At 44.0% G+C, this 14645-nt stretch overlaps 1 protein-coding gene across 6 annotated transcripts; it reads right to left on the reverse strand.

Annotated features, from left to right (window-relative positions):
- Positions 1 to 1598: 1598 nt before the first annotated feature.
- On the reverse strand, positions 1599 to 14376 carry Cdv3 (CDV3 homolog). Of its 6 annotated transcripts, none has more exons than XM_085827958.1 (5): positions 13657 to 14376; positions 12619 to 12695; positions 8431 to 8573; positions 4740 to 4899; positions 1599 to 4481 (listed from the first exon to the last, which is right to left on the reverse strand). In XM_085827958.1, exons 1-5 carry the CDS (start codon positions 13969 to 13971, stop codon positions 4469 to 4471), a joined length of 708 nt encoding a protein of 235 aa, XP_085684084.1. In that variant the 5' UTR covers positions 13972 to 14376; the 3' UTR covers positions 1599 to 4468. The 6 variants fall into 6 exon arrangements, with proteins under 6 accessions (XP_085684084.1, XP_085684082.1, XP_085684081.1 ...); XM_085827956.1 differs by having other exon boundaries at positions 1599 to 3776; positions 4740 to 4893; positions 13657 to 14374; XM_085827955.1 differs by having other exon boundaries at positions 1599 to 3776; positions 13657 to 14373.
- Positions 14377 to 14645: the final 269 nt, after the last annotated feature.

The following is a 14645-nucleotide window of genomic DNA, read 5'->3' on the forward strand; positions in this document are numbered from 1 at the left end:
ATATATAAAGAACTCAGTAATAGCCCAAAATAAACGCCAACAAGGAATGACTCCTTTAAAAAATTAAGTACAGGAAATGTAGGAGGTGTCAAAGCAACTAAGTTCACGCTTCCTACATTTGCTGGGAAGGATACAGTCACTTTAAAATGGCTCCAGTCCTGACATTATCATGTGACTGATTTATCTTTAGGTACACACCAAAGATAGGCAAAAGCATGCTGACACTAACACTTGGCGACTCAGCAATACTGAGGCAGAGTGGAAACGAACCAAATGTCCACTTAGGAACCCATACAGCTGGTTTACTTAGCAAGTTGTACTAATAGTACAACATGGATGGCCTCAAAAGCATGTTAGTGAAATGCCAATCACAAAATACCACCTACTGTTCATGTGAATGCTCAGAAGAGGAAAACCCATAGGCAGGGGGACGGGGGCAATATGTGAGGCAGAATGACAAATGTCGGAATGAAGAGCTACAATGGGTATGTGCTCTTGAGAAAACCAAGAATTTTGTCAATTGAGTTGTTTTATAACCCCAGGTAGCTTTGCAACAAGCTATGTAGATTAGGTTTGCCACAAAATATCTTCCTGCCCCTACAAGACATGTGTTGAGATTTATAGATACAAGTTATTCAATATATACAAGATCAAAATCTCAGCCAGCCTTAGCTACAAAGCAAGCTTAAGAGTAGCCTGACCTCATGTGAGACCCTCTCTCTAAAGAGCCTGTGGAAGCTTAGACTGAGATATTGAGTTCAAAGCCCATCTTAAATTAACTACACAGTAAGACACTTAAAGTTGTATGTAGCCTGAGAGTAGAGTACTATGCCCTTGAACATTTGTGGCCCTAAGGGAGAGTAAGTTTTGTATTTTTTTTTTATATAAGCAGTTAAGGAAAAAAAAACACCCTCAGAACTTGATGGCTCAGTTAAGAGCATTTGATGCCTTGAAGTTCATGCCTCAGACACTCTAGGGGCCAAGGCATTTGTTTCTGGTCTCTTTAAGCACCTGTACACAGTAGCACATGTTCACATACATACATGAATATTTAAAGCCAAAGTACAAAGAGTAAACAGTAAATATTAGATCCCATTACCAAAAATGGCTTAAAATATACCTTTACTGACCTAAGACTATAAACCAAATCCTAAAACTGGAAAATGCTGTTCCTTTTAGACGTGTAAAGGCTAGAGACAGCACTGGCTGCTCTGGACCTAGATCTGATTCCCAGTGTCCACACACAGTGGCTAACCTTGTTAACTCCAGTTCCAGTTAACTTCTTTGGCCTCCAGCACTTCTGACATGTACAAAGGCAAAACACTCATTCACATTTGAAAGAGGGGGGCAAAAAAACAAAACCCTAAAATCAATTAATATTTTGTATAAGGAGCCCAGAGGTGGCCCAAAATACGGTTTAACACTTTTTCATAAGGAGTGTCTCTGAATTGCAGCCATTTTCACTCATGCCATTTAATATCTACAGAATGTGGCAAACATTACTAAATGCAGTCTTGGAGAGCAGGGTCATCTCCACAAATGGACTGTACACTGTTCTCCAGAATTTAGGCTAAGGGGTTTCAACAGAAAACATCACATTCCACCATCCATAGGTTTACTGTTTATTCAATGTTAAATGTTACAGAGTTCTTACACTGTCGGAACCATGCCTGAGAACCCAAAGAAAGAAATGGTGCAATGGACAGCCTCATCCACCCAGACAGTGTATTAAAACTTGATTCATACGCAGTTTGATAATTTCACAATCTTAAAAAATAACAAGACTTGGAATTTACATCTGCTGCAGTTCTTCAGCGTTCCAGTACAGTATGCCATTAAACAAACCTCATCATGTTTCTGTTCACGTCTTAAACCATAACCCCAAACAGAATTTGTGTTTGTGTGTCACGCTGGAGTAAAGCATACTTTAAGGGAAGTTTGTGGCTCAAGGTGTGAGATTTCTTGTTAACGTTTCTGGTGCCCTAATGAACTAAGAAGCTCAAGCCTCTAGTCACCCCACCTCCTCCTGGCTGGTTCAGATCATGCCAACATTATTGCTCTGAAGTGGCATACAGTCTGGTCAGGTGACACTGGCCTCCACCTCCTGCTTCCTACACTGCTGCCCTAAATCCACTAAACATGCTCTCAAGCTGGGAAAAAATCCATTTCCTGTTCCACTCCTGTCAATAGTGAGCAAGTCTGAACTGTGTTTGGCAAAGGGATTCATTTACAGAGAAACCCAGGCACTAGTATTGTATCACATAGTCATATGCCAACATAGAGTATGTGTACTGAACCATCTGTAGTGACAAAGTAGGTAACTGACAGGCTATTTCAGAAATTTAGCAGTAACCTAAGAGCCAAGTACTACTAGATAGTTAAATTGAAATTACTAACAACAGAAATGCTACATTACTGGCTATTCCCCTGCCTCTCCAAGTGATTACCAAACATACTCCCAAGGTGAATGTCAAGAGCTGGCTAAACAATGAATAGCCCATAACCTTCACATTTGGGGCACACACAGGATTTATCAGACACCATGCCAGATTCATGCGCAACTTGGTGTTTTGCTCCTGTTGCTTTGAACTGTTAAAAGCCAGGTCAGTGAAACCCTCTCCTCCAGCAGTGAGCAGACGCCACACTCCATCCACAGCAGTTCAATTAGACCTGATTAGGAGGCTTGAGCAGCACCTGGAGAGCAGCGGATCCGCTGTCCTTTATATGCATCAAAGGCTGTCTGGTTCCACCTAAGGATTGGCAAATTCTCAGGGCACTTCACAATTCCAATGCTTCTTTCAGACTATTTCTCCACACACTATGCCCTTAAAGAACTTACTCCGAGTCAAAGCAAGGCCTTAACGTGGAACCGAACAAGCACTATCTGAATGAAAAATTATTCAAAGAAACAAGACTACCCCCCACCCACTCCCCATTTGGTGGACCCGAGTTTGGTTGAATTAAATCCAGTTACCGCATACAACTACAAACTTAAATTATAAATCATAAGCCCCACACAGATGATCCAAACCCATCATTTCTGACAGCGGCTTGTTCCAGGGAGTCTAACACAGCCACAGCCTACAGCGTTTGCCTTAGGATGGGCACAGAACAGGTTAATTAAGGTCACTTAACTCTTCGTCTTTTACAGCGGATCAGAACCCAGATGGCTGACTTCTGAAGGCTCTCTGACAGGAATCCAGTAGAGTTGGTTTCAAGGTTCACACAGACACTAGTAGCTGTAACCTTATGTAGAAGATGTGATCCACATGAAATCCACAACTAAGGGCAGCAAATCTGAGGTAGTCAACCTTGCGAAGGCTCAGTATCTGAACATAAAGATGTTTGAATGACCACTGGCTGCAGGTTTGGTTTTATACGCAGAGCAACTATGGAAACACTGTTGAATCTAATTCACAAATATTTAAGACAATGAAACACCCCTAAATCCAACACACATCAAGATCAGTCGTGACTCTTGAACTTCCATAGTGCAACAGGGACAGTCACTGGACTTGAGGTCTTCAGTCAGTCACTGTAGATCCAGAAATCAAAACGATGAATGGCTGTTCTTGGTGGTTAGCTGTGGTCTAGTTGCCTTGGAAGGCTTAGCAAAGACCATTCCTTAGCTGTACTGTGTGTGGCTGTACTTCTGATTCTCAAGCACAGCATACTGGTTGTCTAGCTGAAGTTTAAGGGCCTGGTTTTTTGAAACCTCCTCCCTATCTCTATTTTTGTGTCTTACTACTTCAAAGCTCTTCTCCATTTCTTTATCCCTAAGGGAAAAGAAATGTAATCAGTAAATATTTCCTCTTCACTAGGGAAATTTGAAAGTACTCTTCCTCGAATTAAAAAAAAAAAAAAAAAAAAAAAGACCCTAAGTATAATCCTGGAGAGACAGGAAGAGAATACAAAAATCCTTATCAAACCATTTTAAGGCTTCAATTGAACAGAAAACACGTAATACTGTACTGAAGCTCCAAGGTCCCATCTTCTGAATATTCTGGGACCAACTTGAAAACAACCAGAAAGAAGCTGTATAATGACATTCCTTCTAAGACTCACTTCTAAGTTTTCGCAGTTAGTAGATAATATGTCTTTATGCATAAGGGCAACAATTTCCTCATTCAAGTAATGTTCTCATCATTCAACAATTTCTCCTCCCTTTTGCTTTGGGGGAGTGGTCTGATTAGATCAGGTACAGAAAGATGTGTGTGGCAAGTCACTGCTCTCCCAGAGTCCCCCACATGTGAGGACAGAACGGAGAAGCAAGTCCAAGTAGAGGTCTAAATTCAAGCCAGCTGTGCTCTCAACGAGGTGAAAAGGCTGGGATTTACTTTAAAACCACCCAAAAAATTTTTCCATCTGATGCCATTTACATTTCTTCCCACTTTATTTACTTTTGAAAATTCATGTCCCTAATAAGATGTAGATGTGCCATATGTGGTCATTTAACTTCAGGTAGTATTCATTTTAAGTACCTGCTGAATGAAATAAGATTATTTATAGTATTAGATTTATAAATGCCAACATCTTTCATCTTCTCACATTTACTGTGAATGCAATGATAAATGCTTCTACAATTCTAGTTTCCATATTTAAAAGGAACAGAAGCCAGTAATAATGTACTTAAATTTAAAGGACTCTTCCCCACCTTCTCCTTCCCTCCTGCGTACCAAAGCCTCACCAGGTGCCCAGCTGCCTGTCAGAAAGCCTAGCTCATAGCCTCACATACTTACTTCCGGCTCTCTACATGCTTGGCAGTGGACTGCAGGGATGGGAACTGCGTGTCACTGTATATTTCCGGTGGTCCTTGTGGCGTTTTCCTTGTTGTGGTTAGCCTTGCCCCAGGAGGCCTGTATACACCACTGGGCATTGCTGTCTCCGGGGTTTCTGTAACTAATAAACCATTCAAATGTTTGACTTTCTTGTAACATTTTCCTACACCCCTGATCCTATAACAACTGTAAGAAAGGCCACCCTGATTTAGAATGGATTTGGACTACACAATAAAAGCAAAGTTCTGTGAGAAAATGTCTCCAAGTAGAACCTTGCTCATCTCTTAATCTCTTCTGAAATTCAACACTGCAGTCGCTGGTGTTTTTATCAAAAGGTGACATCTACTTTCTCTATTTGAAAGGTGGGCCAAACAAGGTATTTTATATAAATTATTTAATAAAATGCACATGCAGTATTTTAAATTCCTAAAAATAATAAAGGTCTTTATTTCATAAGACGATTGGATGTTAATGTTAAGTTTCTCTATTTGCTTGTAACACAGGAAAAAACACCTTGACTTTAAATTTACTGTGACTGAATTTGAGGGCCACAATGTTTCAGGTTTTTCCTGTCTCCTACCTTCCCAACTGACCCTTGATATGTATTCAAGAAGTGTTGTTTCCCACTTTACGAAAAATTTCAAAGTTTCAGGCTGGGGAGGCTCAATGGGACAGCACTGTAATCATCTACTAGCTGAAATAAAATGTTCTTATAGTTTAAAGGATTGCTTTCTATAGGCTTTGTTATGCCAGAGGGAAAACATACAAGCTTTTACTGAGTATCTAAGCTAAGCTGCACTTGAGATACACACATTAAAAACTGCCTTGAGGCGGGCATGGTGGCGCGCCCCTTTAATTCCAGCACTTGGGAGGCAGAGGCAGGCAGATTTCTAGGTTCAAGGCCAGCCTGGTCTACAAAGTGAGTTCCAGGACAGCCAGGGCTACACAGAGAAACCCTGTCTCAAAACAAACAAACAAAAACAAAAAACAACCTGCCTCAGTGAGTAAGAGCACCTGACTGCTTCTGAAGGTCTCAAGTTCAAATCCCAGCAACCACATGGTGGCTCACAACCATCCGTAATGAAATCTGACTTCCTCTTCTGCAGTATCTGAAGACAGCTACAGTGTACTTACGTATAATAAAAATAAATAAATCTTTAACAAAACAAAACAAAACAACCTGCCTTGAACAGTGGAACATGCTTGCAACATGAGAGGCTGAGACAGGAGGATCTTGAGTTCAAAGCCAGCCTGGGCAACTCAGACCCATCTTCAAAGAAACCAGACCAAACACCAAGTAACTACTGACCCTTACATTTCAGCCACATGTGGCTTTTTAAAAAAAATTCGTTATTTGTGTTTGTGGGTGATATGACTTGTGAGGCTTGCCTGCTCCCTTATGCACTCATTCATTCATATATTTTTTTAAAGATTTATTTACTTATTATATGTAAGTACACTGTAGCTGTCTTCAGACACTCCAGAAGAGGGTGTCAGATCTCATTATGGATGGTTGTGAGCCACCATGTGGTTTCTGGGATTTGAATTCGAGACCTTTGGAAGAGCAGTTAGTGCTCTTAACCACTGAGCCATCTCACCAGCCCCATCTCTGTAGCCCTGGCTGCCCCAACTCAAACACCATCTGTCTGTATCCTGAGTGCTGGGATCAAAGCAACACATGTAGCTATTTTAGATGAGTAAAATGAAATCTAGGTTTCAATTCCCCAGTCACATTAGCCTCCATGTCGTAGTACTCAACAGCTACACGTGACTAGCCATCCCTCTCTCACTTGAGCTCATCCAGCACCCTGAAAATGCTAATGGGCAGTATATTCTAGAAGAGACAAAAAAGGGGAGAAGGGGTGCCATACCAAAAATAACAGGAGTACAAAGGAGCTACACTTCAGTGCACACACATCGTGTAGATACACAGATGCCCCTGGTGGCCAGAAGGGAAAGGTGGATTCCTTGAAACTGGTGTCATAGTTATTTGTGGCCCTCTGATAAGAATTACTAAGATACAATTCTGGTGCTGGTAGAGTGTAGGTTAGTACTCTTAACTGCTGAGCCCCAAAGAGGTTACATATTAAAAAGGGGCTTGGGAAGGGTTTTATTAACAGGGTAAAATTAAGCAGATATGAAAAGACCCTCTTTATACAAACCTGGTGGCAAGATCCAGCTCCACAAACTCACCACACAAATAATAAAAAGAAAGCAAACACTTAAAACTAAATATTAGCGAACAAGCTGAATCCGGCCCAACAACTGAGCACAGCTATCCTCACTGCTGTTAATTCCACATTACTGTCTATGCCACAGCAGCACAACAGAGACCACAGTCATCTACCACCTGGCTTTTCAGGCACCTGATACAAAGAGGAAAGAGAAAGAAATACTCCCAAAGCTAAGAACTAAGGGTCTGCTGGAGCTGTGTGTCTGGTGCATTCTAGGAGTAGCTTGAAAGAACATCACGTTCAGGAGAAAAAAAAAAAAAGCAGCATTGCCATGGTGATCACACTAGTCACTTCAGCACTTGCCATAAGCATTAGAACTTAAACTCATGTGCACCAAAAGCCCAGGCATGGCGGCTGCACATGCCTGTAAACAGCACAGGGTGGATGGGTGGTGACAGAGAAAAGAACATCCTAGGAGTGCGCTAGCTAGCCAGCCAGTACAGCCATTCAATCATCTCTAGACTCAGTGATAAACTTGTCTCCAGCATTTATTTAGAGTGCTCATAAACACACACACACACATTCAGGGCTAGCCTGAGCAGAGTGCGGATGAACATTACCTAAAATATACTCAGGGCATTCTCACAAAGTAAGAACTTTACATAGAAAAACATTTTTTAACCTAGAAAATTGCCAGGAAAGCTCACACCTGTAATCTCAGGTTTTGGGAAGTGGGGTAGCATAAGGTCATCTGTATTACAGAGGACTCAAGGTCAGCCTGAGCTATATAAAATAAATAAAACTAAGAATTTTGAGCTGAAAATGCAGCTCTGTGGTACAGCACATTTAGCATGTGCAGAGTTTTTAGAGTTCAATTTCTAGCACAGCAAAAACCAGACAAACACTCTGAGCTAGCAAGCTGGCTCAATGGCTACAGTCTGCCAAGCATGTGTACAGGATGGTCAGATCCATGTAAGCCTAGGCAGCCACGGCAAGGCACCTCATTAGAGAGGCACAAACAGGATCCTAAAAGCAAACTGGCTAGCCAGGATAGCTAGAACTGGTTTGAGTTCCCGGTTCCTTGAGAAACCCTACTCTCAAAAAATAAAAATGGACAGAGACAGGCACCAAGCTGTGGCCCATCCACAAGCACTGTACAAACATGCAAACACACATCCAACAACACACATAAACCCCTAAAAGTTCTTTAGTTCTAAAGAAATTTTACTCACTCCCTTCTGCTGAGAATGTAAGCTTCAAGACCTAAGTGTAGCGCCAAGAATGTGATTTAGTGGTAGGATAATAGCAGGAGGTGAACTACTTGGCTTTATTCCCTAGCACCAAAAACAAAAGCAAAACTTTGACAGCCTACGGGACAAAAAAAGTATGTCACTCAATTTCTACATTCCTTCCACCAAAGCAGCATTCACTTGGATCCACTTGGATCCCCATCCCCAGGAGGGAAAGCAGAAGATTACCTGTTACTGGAGCAGGAGGCGCTTGTACCGGAGCGGTTTTATTCCAGGGACCTGAAGATTTTTCTGCTCCACTGCCACCTCCACCTTCTTCCCAATTATCTCCTGGATCTTCTCTCTTCTCATTATCATCATCTTCCTTTTCACTATTGAAAAACAAGCACACTGAACTTCCCAAGAACTGGAACTAGATGTATGCACCACCATATGAAATTTCTACAAAAAAATACATTTCTTTTTAAAATATGGTCCAATTATATGTACAGTCCTGACTGGCATGGAATCAGCTACATAGGCAAAGCTGACCGACACCTCAGAGACCAGCCTGTCTCTGCCTCCCTCTGCTGGGACTAACTAAACTTTCTAGGGGCAAACTTTTGGGAATCAGTTCTCTTTCCACCATGTGGATTCTAGGGAATAAACCCAGGTCATCAACTTTTAACAACAATACCCAGTAAGCCATCTTGCTGGCCCCCATAAAAGATATTTCTATTAAAGCAAGACGTGTCCTAGCTTTAAGCCAAATTTCTTCTGGCTTAGTGTTGATGTTTTTTCCCCTCCATTGGTGAGTGGAGTCTAACTTGGATTCTCATGTATGCAACAAAAGCATGCTAAACTGAGCCATACCTAGAATCCAAGACAAGGTCTCACTCAGGTAGCCCAGGCTGGCCTTAAACTCACTATATACTCAAGTAAGTTGACGATCCTGACTGATCTTCCTGTCTCTATCTCCCAAATGCTGAAATTAAAGGTGTAAACCACCGTACCCATCTTTATTAAGGCCCTTTCTTTAAAGACACTGCCCACCAGCTGGAAGTAACTCCAGCATTTAAAGACGTATGATGTCAAGAAAGAGGAACAACCTAATTTCCAATCTGTATTTAAGACTAAGACTGCCTCTCAGGGTTCAATAACAGAGCACTTCACCTTCAGCTGATCCCTGTAACTCAAAAAGACAAGCAAACAGAGAGGTAACCACCGTTTGGAGGCTGACTGGTGACCTCAGCATGCAAGCTGAGGCAAGAGAATGATGACGTCACTGATACGTTCTCCAAAAACTAAAGGTCACAACTAGATGGTCCTTGCCACCAAGCCTAACTACCTGAGTTTAATCCCCAGGATCCACAAGGTGGAAGAGAACTCCTGTTGGTTTTATTCTGATATGCATGACACAGCATGCTCACACAAAATAAACTGCAATTTTTAAAAGACAAAGGAAAAAGAGAAAGCCAAATTTCAGTTTTCCCTTTTAACATCCAACCTGTCCAGCCATATAAAATGATGCTGGTCACTAACAAATAATATGCATGCCATTTAAGTCATCATCTAATACATTATACTTATCATAAACATCAAACATCCAGAGAGAATCCTAAAGATCTGTAATTTTAATGAGAACTTGATAGCTAAAACAATGTTAGGAACTGATTGTTCAAGTCCAGGTTCTGCCATCTCTGTCATTTAATGGTCAGGCTTTCAAGATGACACTGGCTGGCTTTTAGATAAAGGTGACACACCAATATGAAGAGCAAATTTTATACACTCAGTACATATATCACCTTCGTAACAGGAAGTAAAAAATTCTAGCTTTCATTTGAAAAAGAGATGGGAACATGTTATTTTCTAATGGATCGTAAAAATCTGATCAGATAGCATAACACCATTTTCTAACAGTAGCTTATTAGCTGGTATGAAGTTTATAAATACCCAGGCTAATTGTGGTTTCCAATCTTCACAATTTTTTCAAGTTCTTTTTGCCTTTTTAAAAAGTTAAAGCCACGTCACTACTATGATAATTGCTTCAGGGATGAATAGGTAACCATCTGGGTGTAACTGACCAATGGTGATAATATCCCAACAACCTAATGCAGCCAACAAAGGTGAAAATAGATTCCCAGCTACATGGCATTTACACCTGCACACACAGAAGCAGTTGCTTTCAGTTATTCAGTCACTCTTTGAATCTACTCACTCACCAACACACTAAATCACAACTGTTCATCTGTATATATGGTAAGAACACTTGCTGTAAAAGTAAAAAGAGCAGAGTTCAAATCCCCGGCCCCCACATGAAAGCCAGGCATGTTAACACTGCCGTGCAGAGACAAGTAGACCCTAACAGTTTACTAACAACTTCCTGACTCTAAAAAAGTTAAAGAATTTTATATCGTGTTAGAAAACCAGTTCAATTTAAATGTTCTCCATAATTTAACAAAATCAAATTTTATACTGAAAAAACTTGAAGGCCACCCCTCTACCTTTAGAAAGTGTTACTTTTAGCCACTAAAACTTCAAGTCAACATGTCCAAAAATTACCACTCAAGGGCCTAATTTAACTGCAGAGCAGGGACCACATCCATTCTACCAACCACTCCAGATAAAAGAAAGGAACCTGTAAACTCCCTCTCCAGATTTATAGATCAAACTTGGAGACAAACAAAACAAGAACATTTTCTACTTTTTCTTTTAAATTTTGAGATAGGGTCTCACTAACTTGCTCAGAGTAACCTTAAACTCACTCTAACCCATGCATGCCTGATTTTTCTTATTCTCCCTACCTCAGCTTCTCAACAGCTTACAGTTAAGGCTTTCACCACCAAGTCCCGTGGGAGTTTTCTAAAATTACTCATAAGCTTATATACTGCTCTTGTAGAGGATACAAATTCAGTCCCTAGAACACAGTTCCCAACTACCTGTAACTCCAGTTTCAAGGGAACTGATGCTCTCTCTTCTGGCCTCGACAGGCACCTGCATGCACATGTACATATATATCCCAAACATACATATGTAATTAGATCTTTAAAAAAGGAAAAACAAAGCAAAACAAAACACTAAAGCCACACCAAAAGAGATATCTTCTAAGTTCCCTGCTATAAAAAACAATGTTTAATTTGGTAAATTCACAAGTGAGAACACCTAGGGACATGAATGCCTGGGTGGTACAGACACTAAGCACACATTAAAATATACTACCTGGCTTTTCAATAAGTTACCTCAGATCATAAATACTATATAATCTAGATTTTAAAAGATTAATTTTGAGTTAAGAAAGTTATTTCCTCAACAACTGTACCATATGGTCACTGGAATTCTCTACAAATTGCAAGCTTCAAACCAAAGACAATTTCCAATCATTTTGCTTGTGTAAGATGAATAAAGGATTTTGATTAAGGCAATAGAGCCCTACTCACTTTTGAACTTCAAAAATCTTACCTTAAATACTTACCCTTTCTACTAAAAAAAAAAATCTTTCCAAACATGTTACTTTTAAAACCAGTTCTAAAATGAACTACCACAGATTGAACATGACAATGTAGGTTCTCTTAATCAACCAATCCAACTGTGAAAATGACTGTTTTCCTGAACTTTGAAAACTAGTCACCTCAGACCCTGAAATGGCAGGTAGCACAGGCCTGCAATTCCAGCAGCTCAAGTTCAGGCCGGAATACACAGCTAAGAACTGTGCAAACCGAGTGCTAGGATTTAAGCTACTTTGGGGGATTGGTTCAGGAGAGCCTCTCTATTAACAACAGAACGTTCAATTTTTTGACTGGGGTAGTGGGTATTCAAGGTGGCTTCACGGTCAATGCAAATTGGTGTATGTTGGAAGTATCCTACACTGCAATTACCAGAGAAAACTAGAAAACAATTTTACTAAGTAAATAAAAGAAAAAACTAAGTTCCAGCACAGCTTGGTGGTGCGTTTAGGTGGAGACACTTTAGAATTAAGAGTTCAAGGTGACAGACAGCTCAGAGCTCTTCCACAGATCAGGGCCCAGCTCACAGAACCCACACTAACAGCTGTAATTCCAATTCCAGAAGACGGTACAGACATGTATTACACAGGCAACTCGCTTCAAAAAAATATATATTTTTTTTTGAAAAAAAAAAAAAAAAAGTCCCTTCTTCCCCTGAGCCACACAGTAAGTTCTCAGGGCAGTGAGTGAACTATAGGAGCCCGACTAGGGGTAGGGAAGACCACCCAAGTTCAAACACGAAGTGTTAAAATTGTTTAAATGACAAAAATCCATTTTAGTCAAGTCAAAAATCCACACAGCTGCAAATAGGGAAATCACAGGATTTTAGAATTGGCAACTAATTTAATGACACAGAGGGCCTTTTAAAAAAAAAAAAAAGTAAACGTGCACTACTTAACAAGGTTACCTAATCCCACGTGTAATCACATCCTACCTTATTTGCATTGCCTGAACTCTTAATCCGCTGTAATCAACCTCTCTTTGCTCAAATTCTTTCCACTCATTTTCATCCTATGGAAGAAACAGCATCTGATTAGTTTTTGGTAAGCCCATTTCAGACTAAAAGGCATCAAGGGCCAACGGGATTCCCCAAACTGGTAAAGGTACCCGCGAAACATCGGATTAATTAATTAATTAGAAGTCTTGGTAAACAGATTCCAGACTAGGAAAAATTCCATCAGTGGTCGCCAGGATTCTTGAGCCGGTCTAAGAATCGGCGGCAGTCAACACAGAGAACCAGAGTCTGACTCTCCGGGCCCACGTGGTGGTGGGAAGAGAGAAATTTACCCCGGCCTCTAACCTCTCCGCACACGTACACAGGAGTGCGCGCACACAAATAGGCAAATAAATGTGATCTTTAAAAAAAAAAAAAACTGCAGTGACACAGACCTTTAATCCCAGTACTCCAGAGGCAGAGGCCGGAGGCTCTTTGTGAACTGGAGGCCAACCAGGGCTACACCGTGAGACCTTGTCTCAAAATTTGGGGCTAGTGGCCGGACTGTAAAGTTTAGCCCGTTCCTGCAAGATCCGGAGACGAGCCTAGTTCCCAAACGCCCTCTCTGCCGCCGCTTTTACTTAAACCCAAGCCCAGGACGAGCGGAGCGGCGGCGACCGAAATTCCACAACACAATTCCCAGCCCTGCGTGGCCGCGGCTGGGAGAGCAAGCCACGCTAGCCCGGGCGGCACAGAGGAGCCTCGGGACACCGTAAGAACATGAAATCCGGCCGCAGCGAGGCTCAAGCGGGACGACGAGGACTCGGGCACACGTCACCCGGGGACCGGCCCAACCCCCGTGGCCCAGAGGGCGCGGCGCACGGAGGGCGGCGGACGGGGGCGGCCAGACGAACCCCGGGGGCCGCGGATCGCGAGCCCGCCCGCCCGCCCGCCCGACGTGCGAAGCCCGAGTCACGTGGCCTCCAGGGCGGGCGGGGGCGGGCACATGCGGCCGGCCGCCGGCCTCCCGACCCTCACCTTCGTTATGGCCTTGCCGGCGGGGCCCGCGCTCCCGCCGTCTCCGGACCTCGAGCTCCCGCCGTCTCCGGACCTAGCACCAGAGCCCGAACTCCCGCCGTCGCCCGACCTGGCGCCGGAGCCCAAGCTCCCGCCGTCGCCCGACCTGGCACCGGAGCCCAAGCTCCCGCCATCGCCCGGCCTGGAGCCCGCCGCCGCGCTGCTCCCGCCCGCGCCGCTCGCCGCGTTGGCCGCCCGACTGCTCCGTTCCTTCTTCTTCTTCTTGTCCCTCTTGGCGAAGAAGTTGTCCAGGCTCCGCTCCTCGGTCTCGGCCATGGCCGCGGTCCGGATGGGTGGGGCCGGCGGAGGGCGCGGCGCTCGCGGCTCCGAGCTCTGGGTCAAGGCCGGCTGTGCGCTCAGGCTGCCGGGTGCGGCGTCGCCTCAGCCCCGCGGGGTCGCCGAGGCGCGGGCGGCAGGGCGGCCGGCTCCCCCCGTGCTCTGGTGGTACGCTCCTCGCCGGGAACCGCGAGCGTGGAGCAGGGTCGCGCCCGCCCCGCTGCCTGAGGGACAAGGAAGGCGCGCACCGGCGAGCGCTCCGCTAACGACGGCGCGTGCGGGAGGAAGACGCGCGGGCCTGAGGAAGGGAGAGGGGACGGGGAGGGGAGGGAGGGGAGGAGGGAGGGCGGGCCACCAGCAGAGAGAGGCAGCGCCGCGCCTGCGCGCTCGGTTCCGCCCGCCGCTGTGGGCGCGCCGAGGGGGGCGGGCGGCGGGATGAGAAGGGGGCGGTCCTTCCGGGAGAGCCAATCAGATGCCGAGACGGAGCGCTTAGGTGACAATCCGTTCCTTCTACGGGGCGGTGCCCTGTATGGGGGCGGGGAGAAAGCGGGTGTAGGCAAAGAGAGTGACGTCCCTAGTGACTCCTGCCTCCGATTGGCCAGGGATTTTGCCTTGAGGGTGGGCATTTAGAGGGTTGGTGACTTGGCTGAAGAAGACCAGCCGGAGGGGGCGGG

Source organism: Mus caroli, unplaced genomic scaffold (assembly GCF_978045245.1).
Source record: "Mus caroli unplaced genomic scaffold, Mus_caroli_1 scaffold_11, whole genome shotgun sequence".
Lineage (NCBI taxonomy): Eukaryota > Metazoa > Chordata > Mammalia > Rodentia > Muridae > Mus > Mus caroli.